This window comes from Salvelinus fontinalis, chromosome 20 (assembly GCF_029448725.1).
Source record: "Salvelinus fontinalis isolate EN_2023a chromosome 20, ASM2944872v1, whole genome shotgun sequence".
Taxonomy (NCBI): domain Eukaryota; kingdom Metazoa; phylum Chordata; class Actinopteri; order Salmoniformes; family Salmonidae; genus Salvelinus; species Salvelinus fontinalis.
The window spans coordinates 35,636,350-35,651,292 of NC_074684.1; the positions used below are offsets into that span (position 1 = coordinate 35,636,350).

At 46.8% G+C, this 14,943-nt stretch overlaps 1 protein-coding gene across 1 annotated transcript in view; it reads left to right on the forward strand.

Annotated features, from left to right (window-relative positions):
• The first annotated feature begins 279 nt into the window (after positions 1 to 279).
• The window catches only part of LOC129817890 (neurexin-3b-beta-like), a 72,251-nt gene continuing 57,587 nt past the window's right edge, over positions 280 to 14,943 (forward strand). The window contains exons 1-2 of the mRNA XM_055873489.1: positions 280 to 318; positions 2,323 to 2,494. Of these exons, the coding sequence (XP_055729464.1) occupies positions 280 to 318; positions 2,323 to 2,494 (211 nt within the window). The remainder of the gene's footprint in view (positions 319 to 2,322; positions 2,495 to 14,943) is intronic.

Consider the following 14,943-nt stretch of genomic DNA (forward strand, 5'->3'; position numbering starts at 1 on the left):
TGTACCGGGTTGGCCTTGGTACTGAAATACATACAGAGTAAAACAGCTACCTTTTTGTTAGCAAAGCCTCTCAAGGATCTTCAAGGCAGTCCTTTTGAAACACTTTGCATTTCAATGGAAGATAAACTAACTAGGCCTGCAACCTTTATCAAGATGTTTAATCTCCAGTTTCGTCTCCTTTCAGAAAGATTGCCTTGAACATCCTTGGTGAGTCAACGCAGGTCCAACTCCATTTTTAAAAAACATTTGGCTAGATGGTAGACTGTACACCGTCTTAAAATGGATGCTGACTTCCTCAGTGTTTTCACAGAATGTCAGGTATTGCCACTGTGGTATAGTGTTTTAGATTCAATGAAAAGGTGTCGGGTGTGGGTGTTTAGTGGTAGCAGGCAATAGCAAGGGGTTAACAACAATGTCAAGGGTTAGTTAATGATATGAAGTAGCAGTGGCTATTGTTAAGTGGAGAGCTATTGCATACACACACACACACACATACACAAACACACACACACACACTATCGTATATCCTGATTCACTAGCTCTTATCTCTTCACTGATCCATTAACACATCGTGTCATCAGGCCGGTGGGTCAGTGCATCATGCACCCCCGCTCGCATGCACGCACTCACACACACACGGCCGTGTTGTGAGAAATGTCCCTTTGGCTCTGGGCCTTTAAAGCAGGTAATTACACAAACCATTCCCAGAGGGGATTGGGACAAATGACATGGAAAACATTGTAGCCTTACACCCCCACTCTTACTCTCTCTATCTCTCTCTCGCTCCATCCCTCTCTCTCTTCCTCTTTACCCCTCTCTCATTCACTCTCCTGCTCACAATCTCGATCTCTTTCTAACTCCATCTCTCAATCTTTTATCGCTCTCGCTCTCTCTCGTGCTCTCTGTCTCTCTCTTTCTCTCGCCCTCCTTGTCTCTCTTTAAAACATTTTCCATGTAACGCCTACGTTCCCATGCATACCCAAGCAGCTCCGATCAAACACGTTGGCAGGTTGTTTAAAATTAGCAAGTTGGCGAGAAAGTAAGTTGCGGTGAGAAACCAATGAGGTTCTTATTTGCCTCTCTCTCTCTCTCTCTCTCTCTCTCTCTCTCTCTCTCTCTCTCTCTCTCTCTCTCTCTCTCTCTCTCTCTCTCTCTCTCTCTCTCTCTCTCTCTCTCTCTCTCTCTCTCTCTCTCTCTCTCCCACTCTCTCTCTTTGAGTGATATAACACCACTAACTTTGCCGTTAAATAAAACATATGTGCTACTACATATGTGATGTGGGGAGGGAGAGGCATATGTCCTGGCGTTCGACAGAACATTACTCATCATTAAGTGACGGACCGTTCTGTTACAGCTAACTCCCAACAAATTAAAACAGTTTAATGAACCGTAAAGCTAGCTAGTACAGCTACCAACTATATGGTCTTCCTTTGGGGTCTACACCCTTAGGAAAAAAGGTTCAACCTACTGTAGAACCTAAAAGGCGTCACCGGCTGTCCCCATGGGAGAACCCTTTGGAAAACCCGTTTTGGGTTCCAGGTAGAACCCTTTCCACAAAGAACCATGTTGTAACCCTTTTTTTCGTAGATTGCATATTGTCTAGTATTCTTAGTGGTATGGACATTGGAATGAGTGGCTTTGTTACCGTGTCCGTACTAACACACAACCTACAGTAGAATACGTGTCCAATAGATGGCTCCATTGTGATGAGTATTAGCTCAGGAAGAGGATAGGGGGACACCTGGGTTAACAAAGTAATGTGTAACTCTGTTGTTCAACTGTTTCAGTTACTGTTGTATAGTCCAGGCTATATAATGTTGGCCCAACCTTATTGAATCAAACCCTGCAATCAGTTTACAGCTTCTGCAAACATCTCGAGTCCTGGTCTTGGTATCACTGCATTACAAATGCAATGAAGATGATTTGATTGAAGCTCATCGTGGAATTGGTTCTAAGCCAGGAATTGAAGATGGTACGGTTCTGCACATCTCTGCTGTTCTATATGTGGCACATCATATTGAAATGTTTTACCAATGGGAAAATATCAATTATAAATCAACCTGAAGACTGCCTGTGGAAGGAAAGTGGTTGATACTGGTTAATAAATGCCTGTTTGTTGTGTGTGTTTGCAATCAGACTACACTGATCTACAAATCAACTTGCATCCCAAATATCTACTCATTATTATGTGATCAAGAGTAATGATTCTCCAACCTCTTCCTTAGACTGATCTCAAACCTGCTGCTTGTTTCTCTTCTGGGTTGCCTGAAAGTTGTTGATGTCTTTTAATGCGTTTCTGTTTCTTCTTCCCTTTTCTTTCAGACGGAAGGCAAGGTGGGCGTGACCTTCAACATTGGTACGTCAGACATCAGTGTGAAGGAGGTAACCATGACGATCAACGACGGGAAGTACCACCTGGTGCGCTTCACCAGGAATGGGGGCAACGCCACTCTGCAGGTGGACAACTGGCCAATCAACGAACACTTCCCCACAGGTACCCACCAATCACCATCTGGCGTCTGTTACACTCACGTTTGACCTAGGACCTCTGACCGTTGAACCTGTTGGCTTGTGTTGATGAGAAAGTCAGTCCCAATTCCCTCACTACCCTTTCCTCTTGGCCCAAACTCTTTGATGTTTGAAGATCTGAAGGTTCTGAATAGGTTTAAGCAGTGTTGGTGGAGATTCCACCATATTGCGTATTCCTTACAGACCTGCAAATATCACAGGGTTAGAGCCAATGAGAAGGGGTAGGGAGTGAATTGGGAACGGGTGGTAATGTGAAGGGTAGACCTCTGTTAGACCCACTGGACATCACCTGTTTACAAAGGCCAACTGACAAGGATGTTAAGTCAGAATAACAGCATGAGTATGCAGGCCAAGCAAGTCTCCCCCTCGGTGGGCCGATGGACACTTTACTATCCTGCCAAGCACTACAATTTACTGAAGTGTGAACAGATGTGAACTGTTTATTCGCTCTGCCCCTTGCTCCAGTCTATTTCCCCAGTCTTGAGAATATGCACCACACACGCATGCACACACACTCACACACCATGCACGCATACCAGTGGTGGTTGGTGAGGGAGGACGATTATTATTATTTATAAGCAGGGTCTTATTTATCTTCTACCATATTGAATGACTGTCATTCATATACCATTCACCCAGCTCAATGTAACATTGATCTGATATAGGGTGTAATCATTAGTTCAACCGCTGCAAACGAGAGTTTCTATTGGACAAATTCAGGTATGATTATCCCCTTTTCATTCAGGTTTCTTCTGTTTAAGAAACTTTTTTAACAGAATCGGCGGAATGAATACACCCCTGATCACACGCAAACACAGTTCACTTTCATAGCAGCCACATACAAATAGCATGATCCCTTTGATCGTTGTATAATTACTCTCCTCCTCTCACCTTTTCCCTTTGCTTGTGGACTTCAGTTCACAACACAGCAGCTGTCTGTGACCAGGCGAAAAAACCTTTTCAAGCCAAATCTTCATATCATAACCGTTAACCGCTACACGCAGCCTACATCATTGTCACCATATTAACATCATAATTAACATAGCTACTAGAACTATCGCATTAGTAAACCCGCTAAACCTACAATAATGCAATACAGTCAGCAGCAACTATTTCAGCAGCGATTATAGATTAAATAAATCAAAAACTAACCCTGACTTTGAAGAGTTCCAGTGTCGGATAGCCATAGCCAGCTAGCTAACATAGCATCTGTCTTTGTTTGAGCCAGGTGTTTGCGTAGGCTAAACTAGCTAGCGGCATTCTCTTGCTAAGTGAAAGAGATAAAAGATACTATGAACGAAATATAGCTCTCTCTCTCTCTCCTTCATTTTTGAAAAAATGTATTTGTTCAAAACTGTTCAACTATTCAACTATTGTCCTTCTCTCTCGTTGAGTCAACTACTCACCAAGGTTAATGCACTGCAGTTCTAGCTAGCTGTAGCTTATGCTTTCAGTAGTAGATTCATTCTCTGATATTTTGCTTGAGTAGACAACAGTCAGTTCATGCTGCAAGAGCTCTGATAGGTTGGAGGATGTCCTCCGGAAGTTGTCATAATTACTGTGTCGTCAATGGAAGGAGATGAGAACCACAAGCCTCTTAGGTTTTGTATTGAAGTCAATGTACCCAGAGGAGGACGGAAGCTAGTTGTCCTCCGGCTACACCATGGTGCTACCCTACGGAGTGCTGTGGAAGTTACTGTAGACCTTCTTTGCAAAACAGTGTGTTTTAATCAATTATTTGTTGACGTGAATATATTAGGATAGCTTTTTCTAAAAAGGATAACTTGTTTAATGTTTCGCTATTTTGATTCTGCTGAAATTCACTGAGGAGGATGGTCCTCCCCTTCCTCCTGAGGAGCCTCCACTGATGCATACACACACAGACACACAGACACACTCACACACCTCGGAATAAAACACCTCTGAAACTGAGACTGGACGAGAGCTAAGCCAGCAATCAACCACAACCACAATCAACCCTAATCGTCCTCTGAAAGTCCGCTGACCACCACAACCATGGCGCTTCACTGGGCATGTGAACGAATGAAAACAACCTTCCAATCGAGCGCAGACACCTAGGCCGTGGGTGAGAAAGTGGGCCAAGCCGAGTCTGCCGGCAGCCTTTTTGTCTTATGAGGGACATTAGCTGTGAGTGTGACATCTGGTTAGCTCATTTTAGGAGGGGAATGAAAGTCAAGGTAGAAGGGGGTGGGCAGGAGGTGAATGAGGGAGGATGGAGAGGTGGGAGGGGAAAATTGAGGTGGTGGTGAGAGAGAGAGACAGATTCTGTCAGACCTGGACCCTGGCGGTAAATCTCAGTAAGACAAAAATAATGGTGTTCCAAAAAAGGTCCAGTTCCCAGGACCACGAATACAAATTCCATCTAGACACCCTAGAGCACACACAAAACTATTCATACCTCGGCCTAAACATCAACGCCACAGGTAACCACAGGTAACTTCACAAAGATGTGAAGGATCTGAGAGACAAGGCAAGAAGTGCCTTCTATGCCATCAAAAGGAAACTAACATTTGACATAACAGATTTTCTTCCCTTTATTTAACTAGGCAAGTCAGTTAAGAACAAATTCTTATTTTCAGTGACGGTCTAGGAACAGTGGGTTAACTGCCTTGTTCAGAATTAGGCCGATACCGGCTAATTATCAAAATCCAGAAAGAGCCATTAAATTCTACAACCACGTAAAAGAAGGCAATTCCCAAACCTTCCATAACAAAGCCATCACCTACAGAGAAATAAACCTGGAGAAGAGCCCCCTAAGCAAGCTGGTCCAGAGGCTCTGTTCAGAAACACAAACAGACCCCACAGAGCCCCAGGACAGCAACACAATTAGACCCAACCAAATCATGAGAAAACAAAAAGATAATTACTTGACACATTGGAAAGAATTTACCAAAAAATAGAGCATACTAGAATGCTTGACCACTGTGACTGACCCAAAATTAAGGAAAGCTTTGACTATGTACAGACTCAGTGAGTATAGCTGTAACGATTCTCGACCTCTTCGTCTGAGGAGTATGAAGGATCGGACCAATATGCAGCGTGGTAAGTGTTCGTCATATTTTAATAATAAACTGAACACTACAAAATACAAAAATAACAACGTGAATGATAACGAAAACCGTCCTGAATGGTGACACAAAAACAGGAAACAACCACCCACAACACACAATGGAAAACAGGATACCTAAATATGGCTCCCAATCAGAGACAACGATAAACAGCTGCCTCTGATTGGGAACCACACCAGGCCAAACACATAGAAAAACAACAACCTAGAAAAAAGAACATAGACTGCCCACCCCAACTCACGCCCTGACCAACCTAAAATAGAGACATAAAAATAAACTAAGGTCAGAACGTGACAATAGCCTTGCTATTGAGAAAGGCCACAGAAGGCAGACCTGGCTCTCAAGAGAAGACAGGCTATGTGCACACTGCCCACAAAACGAGGTAGAAACTGAGCTGCACTTCCTAACCTCCTGCCAAGTGTATGACCATATTAGAGAGACATATTTCACTCATATTACACAGACCCACAAATAATTCGAAAACAAATCCCATTTTAATAAACTCCCATATCTATTGAGTGAAATACCACAGTGTGCCATCACAGCAGTAAGATTTGTGACCTGTTACCACAAGAAAAGGGCAACCAGTGAAGAACAAACACCATTGTAAATACAACCTATATTTATGTTTATTTATTTTCCCTTTCGTAGAGAGAGAGAGAGACTGTGAGACTGTGAGAGAGAGAGACTGTGAGAGAGAGAGACTGTGAGAGAGACTGTGACTGTGAGAGAGAGAGAGACACTGTGAGAGACTGAGAGAGAGAGAGACAGAGACTGTGAGAGACTGTGAGAGAGAGAGAGAGAGAGAGAGAGAGAGAGAGACTGTGAGAGACTGTGAGAGAGACTGTGACTGTGAGAGAGAGAGACTGTGACTGTGAGAGAGAGAGAGAGAGAGAGAAAGACTCTGAGAGACTGTGAGAGAGACTGTGAGAGACAGAGACTGTGAGAGACTGTGAGAGACAGAGACTGTGAGGGACTGTGAGAGAGACTGTGAGAGAGAGACTGTGAGAGAGAGACTGTGAGAGAGACTGTGAGAGAGAGATTGTGAGAGAGACTGTGAGAGAGAGACTATGAGAGAGAGACTGTGAGAGAGAGACTGTGAGAGAGAGACTGTGAGAGAGAGACTGTGAGAGACTGTGAGAAAGAGAGAGAGGCGGGATGGAGCGGTAAGGAGGTAAGGTGTTCAGTCCTCTGTCACATCAGCCTTCAAAGTTATCTGCCTGTCTGCCTGCTGCCTGCCAGCCTAAGGAGAGCTGTGCTGCTGGGGAGATAGAGGATAGAGGTTCTGCCTCCCTGTATCTCTCTCTCCCAGGTCGAGGTGGAGGCTACACAGGCTGAATACAAATGAGGTCATCAAACACAGCCGGCTCCTTTTGGTGGATCAGGCCGTCACCTCATTTGGAACCTGGGGCGTGCTGGCGGTACCGAGCTGAGGGAGGGAGAGGGGGAGAGATGGAGAGAGATAGAGGGGGAGAGAAAGGGAGATTCAGAGAGAGAGAGAGAGAGAGAGAGAGAGAGAGAGAGAGAGAGATGAAAAAATCCTCCACTGTGCTTCACACTCCATTCATTCGGGTTTGCTGTCCTCCCCTTTGATGTCTCTGTCCTGTCGCCTCCCGCCTGGGGCTGGCCTGGCCCTGATTCTCTCCCCTTATTAGCCACCAGGTGTGTGAGAGCAACGAATCACTCCTCTCACTCAGGTTAGCTACGCAGAAAAGCCCTTAGGACCTGGACGAAGGCTAGGGATTCAAAATGGCTGCGGTACCTGAAGACAGGCAGGCCTCGAATGATGACATATCTAGTGGTTTATTTGAAACAGCTTCCCCAAAGGTTTCTTAGACATTTTTATTAGACCTCTTCATTAAATCTCTTTCTCATCTCTGGCGAATTTTGACTGCGTTCATCATTTTGGATGTATAAAATAAGCATTCAAGACAGCTGAATTAAAACAAATGTCTTATCTGATTGCCGATTAACAAGGATTTGACTTTCCTTCAGACACTTAAAACAAACCCACGTAAATCTCTACAGGGAATCAAAACGGAGAGGGTCACAATACAAAAAGGCCTAGTTGTCAGAACAGAGCTGGCTAATTTAGAGTTGGCCCAAGTCTCCTCAACCCTGTGAAATACATGCCCAGTGGCACGCTAGCTGATAGCGACCTCCCATCATTGAAGTAAGATTACTTCAGAACCCCAGAGAGCTCGGGGGACCATCATCCTCTTGTCTGCCCATTTGTTTGCGTCGGGGTCAGTGAAAGTGCAGGTCGAGTTAACATTTTTCATCGCTTTCTCGCTCTCTCTCTTCCCTTCTTTCTTTCTTTCCCTCCTTCTTTCTTTCCTCTTTTTCTTTCCTACCACCAGAAGCAAGGATGCGTTCATTTCTACCTCAGTAGCACCAAAAGCAATCCGTGTTCCACACCAACACAGTGAAGGAAATGTTGTGTGATGCAGACTGCACCTTTATCTATCTTGCCTCGCACAAGTTTTTGTCATTTTCGTGCAGAATTAGGCTTTAGTAATTTGCACGTTGAGGACTTGTACTTGTAGAACAAGTGTACTCTCTTGTCCTCTCTTTGTTTTCCTTCCCAGTATCTCTTAATGACATCTGACCCATTAGACCCGTATAACAGGCACAGCATTATCAATACCAGCTGCAGTTTGTAGCAGTGTTCTCTCACCCTTCCTGAAGAGCTAGTTCCCATGCAGTCAATGCCTTTGATCAAGGCTAACCAGAAAAGTTGTTAAATGCTTGATTAAATACTTTTTGTGTTTGAACATAGTTGCAAAACAGAGAGACTTTTCTAATTTAATCCATGAATTCTTCCAAGTGATAGAATCAAGTTATTTTCTATTCAGTGTGCATTCCTTTGTCCAGGTAAGAGATCGAATATGTGGTCATGTATTTTTCTTCTCCCGCTTGTAATTTGCAGGACACTCGGTGATAGTAATTCAACAATGATTGATTTTTTTGTGCCCCCTCACTTGTAAAGGCATTGTCATTTCTCGGGTAATTACAGGTTAGGGTGCACCCTTATCGACTGCCTCCCTCGTACTCCGAATGCGTAACGGTGAAAGCCAGTGTGTGTGTGCACGCGTGTGTGTGTGAAAGGCTGTAGCTAGCAGCTCCTGGCTCTTGTTGCCCGTTCAATAAACAGTTACCAGATCCATGGCTGATGGTGAATAGGGAGTAGAAGATGTGTCTGTGATTTGACTAGTCAGTCAATGTACCTTACAGAGAACCTTAGGGCGTGAGAATCAGATGTCTGAACACCAACCTGTATTTGCGGTAGACGGCCAAAAGGCACACGTGACAGACCCAAAGGCTTTGAGGCAGAGCCATTGACTAGGAAGCTGGTGTGATTGTACATGGCACTAAACGTACCGTTCAACTGTTTACACGTTTACCACGATGATGATACACTGAAACACGTATGAATAGATAAACTTCACAACCTATTGTTGTCCTTTGATATCCTGAAAAGCCTTTTGTGTTTACACCCCCTCTGCCTTTTTCTAAGAGGTTAGAAACAGACGGAGTAAAAACGATGCCAATCAAGGTAAATGTTGACGGTCAAGAGGCAATGGAAATCTCTCAGACCCCTGTCCCTGCCGTTAAACAGAGCGAGAGTTTTTGATCCAATGATCCCGTCTGAAATCCCATCATCCTTCGGTGTGCTGTGTCTAGCTCTGTACCGGTCGGTTTAGGGTGACATCCAGCCAGGCATGATGGACGCTGGAGCAGGGGCCAAGCACAGAGGGAGAGATGGGGGGGAAAAGGGAATGGGATGGAGGGATAGAGAGGGGAAGAGAGAGAAAGGGATGGAGGGAGATTAGATTGTATTGGCCCAATAGTTACATCATTAAAGACACAATCTTTACTTCATCGTAACAGGCCTAAAAAGTTCCAACCAAGCCCTCCTCCTCGTCCACTGTACATAAAACCCCCTGACACCCCACACATCTGCCGACTCCCTCAGGCGGTTCACAAGTTTACAGTAGGTATGCTCCAGTGTCAGCCCAGCCCGTACCAACCCCAGCAGCATAGCTCTGGGGTCCATACATCTCGCCCCCAGCCAGGTATGATGTGCACTGGAGCAAGTCCAAACACAGAGAGAGTGAGAGAGAGAGAGTGGGAGAGAGAGAGTGGGAGAGAGAGAGTGAGAGAGAGTGAGAGAGAGAGAGTGAGATAGAGGGAGAGATAGAGAGAGAGATGGTGAAAGGGAGGGGAATGGAGGGATAGAGAGAGCGAAAGAGAGCGAGAGAGAGAGAGAGAGAGAGAGAGAGAGAGAGAGAGAGAGAGAGAGAGAGAGAGAGAGAGAGAGAGAGAGATATGCATGTTGTTCTCTCCAGACCCAGTCATCCATACTGCAATGTGTCCCCACTCAGCAAAACATCCAGCTCTGTTTCTCTCTCTTTCTCAATCTGTTTCTGTCTCTGTCATCTCTCTTTCTCTACCTCCTCTCTCTCTTTCTCGGTCTGTCATTTACAGCTTCTCTGTATCCTTCTCTCTCCCTCTGTCTCTCTCTCTCGCTGCATCTCCCTCCCTCTTTCTTTCTCTGCCTCTCTCTCTCTCTCTCCCTCTGACGTCTCTGCTTTCTCCGTCTACTTCTCTCTCTCTCCATTTGTCTATGATTCCTTTTCTGTCTGTGTTTCTCTTCACCCCTCTAGCTCCGCATCTAAAATGTGTGTCTATTTTATCCACTGTAATACTGAGACAATACGAACGCTGGGCTTGTTTTCAATAGGCTGGGCCAATGCATTATGTAAGTATTTGAATCAGTTTATACTTTGATTTTGTACAACATGACCTTTCTGCATGGGTTTGTGTCTTGGAATCAGCGAGTTACTGGACCGAGCCGGGCGGAAATCATGCGTGTAGATTGATTATGGCCCAGGTTTAGACGAGCAGCGCTTTGGTTGAGTGACGGTTGGCCTCTGTGGCCTTCTTGTGCTTGGGGGAGATATGGAGGGAGAGACGGAGGGAGAGATGGAGGGAGAGATGGAGGGAGATATGGAGGGAGAGATGGAGGGAGAGATGGAGGGAGATATGGAGGGAGAGATGGAGGGAGATATGGATTGAGAGATGGAGGGAGATATGGATTGAGAGATGGAGGGAGAGATGGAGGGCGAGTTTGTATTGTGTGTTTGGAGAGGGGCGGGAGGGGCGGGAGGGAAGGAGGATTGCCATAGCGAAGAGACAGCCAGCAGACAGTAAACAAACACACACACATATACATTCACACACAAGTCTTTACAAAAACGAAAACACCATTAACCCGTCGTAATGATATCATGACTAGCCTTGACCTCCAGGCCACTGAGTGTCTTTCAGCAGAAACCTTTTCATTTCACTAGGTGCTTTAGTCTCTCCCTCTCTCTATCTCAGTAAGAGACCGGCAGCCAAACGATACCTTAGTGAGAGAGTTAAATACTCATGTAACCTACTGGCCGAACATGATTATCCTCTCTATCTCAGACACAATCTCTCTCGCTCCTATATGCCTACGAGCTGCTTCTTCTCTACGAGAGAGAGAGAGAGAGAGAGAGAGAGAGAGAGAGAGAGAGAGAGAGAGAGAGAGAGAGAGAGAGAGAGAGAGAGAGAGAGAGAGAGAGAGGGAGAGAGGGAGAGGGAGAGGGAGAGAGAGGGGGGGAGAGAGAGAGAGAGATAAGCATCCTGCCTTGCTCTCTGCTGCCTCAGCCTCTGGTCTAACTCATCCTTTGAACGCTGTAGAAACCTCCGGGCAATGGGATAAATGATGAATGCTCTACTGTCTCTTTGTCTGTCTGAGAGGAGAGGAGGAGACCGAGGAAATAGAAGAGAAGCCTGAGATGAAGGGAAGAAGGAAGGGAGAGGGAGGGGAGGGAGGGGGAAAAGAGAGACAGAGAGAGGGAGGGAGGGACTGGGGTGGGAGAGGGGGAGAGAGGGAGTGGAGGATAAAAAAGAGATGGAGAGAGAGAGAGTAAAGGAAAGAGGGAGAGCTCCGGAAATAGATGCAGGGGACTGATACAACAGAGGACAGTGAGGGTGAGGTTGACAGACAGGAGGAAGCAGGGGGCAGACTAGAAGAGAGGTAGGCGGGTGGGTGGGTGCAGCAGTAGGATGGATATAACCAAAGGGTTTAAAGAAAGGGTGAAAAGAAGAAGTTTTGGACAGGATGAATAACGAGGAAGGGGATCCAATCTATTCGTACTGAGATGGAGTGTTGCTTAGGAGCTTGATCTTAATATGCCTTGGGCGTTGAGCGACAGACTCCTGCCAGGTTTCCCTGGTGAGCCTAGAGCCTACCGACGGTCACCGTGCCAACGTGTGATCTGACTGAAACATGCAGATATTGTTTTGGCTGCGGGTGAAGAATTGGAAACACGGTTACACACACACACACTCACAAACACACGCACACACACACACACACTTACAAACACACGCACACACACACACACACACACTTTGAAATGAAAACCAGATGTGGTTTTGATGTCTCACTTCCATGGTTGTTAAGGGAAGGGTACAAGGTCAGACATTCACTAACTTGCAGCTTGTTCAACTGCAGTGTCGCAAACTGATCCAAGATAAATGTTTTCAATCGATTCTAAAGCTGTCAGACTTACTGACGTCCCCATAGGTGCCCCAGTCAAAAGAAAAGTTCAATTTGGGTTAAAATGATTTCATGGTTATGTATGATTTCCTATTGACACAAAGTCACTGCTAGAATCCCCTTAATGGTTTGAAAGTTACTCTACACCTCGCTAGCCAAGGAGGTCCTGCAAAGTTGTATTAGGTCAATTGAACTCCAAGCAGACAGACTCATTGGTGCCTCGGTCAAAAGGAACGGTAATCTTGGGTTGGAAACATTGTAATGTATCGTTCTCTATTCATGCAAGGTCACTGCTAGAATCACCGTTAACGATTGACTGTTACTCTTTGCCTAAGAAAAGCCATACAGTTAGAAAAACAAAGTTGTCTCGTTCTGGATTGAAAGGTCACCACTGGAATCACCTTTAACAATTTTAAAGCTACACCCACACTAAGAACTATCTTCGTCATAAAAGGTGTTTCTACTTTCATATTAGTTGCAGCCAGATTCTCAACACAGTAATCCGTTTGAGAGCCTCTCAGCAAACAGAAATAAACACGCCCACACAGAGGGAGAAGAGAGAGAAGATGGGAGAGAGACAGAGAGAGGGGATAGAGGGGAGAGAGACAGAGAGAGAGAGACAGAGAGAGGGGATAGAGGGGAGAGAGACAGAGAGAGGGTATAGAGGGGAGAGAGACAGAGAGAGAGAGACAGAGAGAGGGGATAGAGGGGAGAGAGACAGAGAGAGAGAGACAGAGAGAGGGGATAGAGGGGAGAGAGACAGAGAGAGGGGATAGAGGGGAGAGAGACAGAGAGAGGGGATAGAGGGGAGAGAAACAGAGAGAGGGGATAGAGACAGAGAGAGACAGTGAGAGGGGATAGAGGGGAGAGAGTAAGAGAGAGGGGATAGAGGGGAGCGAGACAGAGAGAGGGGATAGAGGGGAGAGAGACAGAGAGGGGGGAGAGAGACAGGGAGAGAAACAGAGAGAGGGGATAGAGGGGAGAGAGACAGAGAGAGGGGATAGAGGGGAGAGAGACAGGGAGAGGGGATAGAGGGGAGAGAGACAGAGAGAGGGGAAAGAGGGGAGAGAGACAGAGAGAGGGGAGAGAGACAGAGAGAGGGGAGAGAGGGGAGAGAGACAGAGAGAGGGGAGAGAGGGGAGAGAGACAGTGAGAGGGGATAGAGGGGAGAGAGACAGAGAGAGGGGATAGAGGGGAGAGAGACAGAGAGAGGGGATAGAGGGGAGAGAGTAAGAGAGAGGGTATAGATGGGAAAGAGACAGAGAGAGGGTATAGAGGGGAGAGAGTAAGAGAGAGGGGATAGAGGGGAGAGAGTAAGAGAGAGGGTATAGATGGGAGAGAGACAGAGAGAGGGTATAGAGGGGAGAGAGACAGAGAGAGGGGATAGAGGGGAGAGAGACAGAGAGAGGGGATAGAGGGGAGAGAGTAAGAGAGAGGGGATAGAGGGGAGAGAGTAAGAGAGAGGGTATAGATGGGAGAGAGACAGAGAGAGGGTATAGAGGGGAGAGAGACAGAGAGAGGGTATAGAGGGGAGAGAGACAGAGAGAGGGGATAGAGGGGAGAGAGACAGAGAGAGGGGATAGAGGGGAGAGAGTAAGAGAGAGGGGATAGAGGGGAGAGAGTAAGAGAGAGGGTATAGATGGGAGAGAGACAGAGAGAGGGTATAGAGGGGAGAGAGACAGAGAGAGGGGATAGAGGGGAGAGAGACAGGGAGAGGGGATAGAGGGGAGAGACAGAGAGAGGGGATAGAGGGGAGAGACAGAGAGAGGGGATAGAGGGGAGAGAGACAGAGAGAGGGGATAGAGGGGAGAGAGACGGAGAGAGGGGAGAGAGGGGAGAGACAGAGAGAGGGGATAGAGGGGAGAGAGACAGAGAGAGGGGATAGAGGGGAGAGAGACAGAGAGAGGGGATAGAGGGGAGAGAGACAGAGAGAGGGGATAGAGGGGAGAGAGACAGAGAGAGGGGATAGAGGGGAGAGAGTAAGAGAGAGGGGATAGAGGGGAGAGAGACAGAGAGAGGGGATAGAGACAGAGAGAGACCGAGAGAGGGGATAGAGGGGAAAGAGACAGAGAGAGGGGATAGAGGGGAGAGAGACAGAGAGAGGTGGTATAGCCGTTATTGTGGGTGCTACATTCAGTTTGCACCTGGGGCCATTCTCTTACTCCTCAAACAGTTGACAGGGTACCTGTCTCTGGCTGCTGCCTTTCAGACTCAGCCTCCACACCCTGTCTGGATCAAAGGCACTAAGAACCCTGATAGGTGCTTATTAACTCCAGATAAGGCTCGCTACACAGCATCCCTGCAGTCTTTACTTACCTTCCCCTCATATCCTCCTTACATCCTCCCCTCTCCTCCTCTCCCCTCTCCTCTCCTCCTCTCCCCTCCCCTCTCTCCACCCCCTCCTCCTCTACTTTAGACCGCCTCCCCTCTCCTTCTCTCCACCCCCTCCTCCTCTACTTTAGACCTCCTCCCCTCCCCTCTCCTCCTCTCCACCCCCTCCTCCTCTACTTTAGACTGCCTCCCCTCTCCTCCTCTCCTCTCCTCCTCTACTTTAGACTGCCTCCCCTCTCCTCCTCTCCACCCCTCCTCCTCTTATTTAAACCTCCTCCCCTCTCCTCCTCTCCTCCTCTACTTTAGACTGCCTCCCCTCTCCTCTCCTCCTCCCCTCTCCTCCTCTCCTCATCTCCTCCCCCCCTCTCCTCCTCTCCTCCTCTCCTCCTCTCCTCCTCC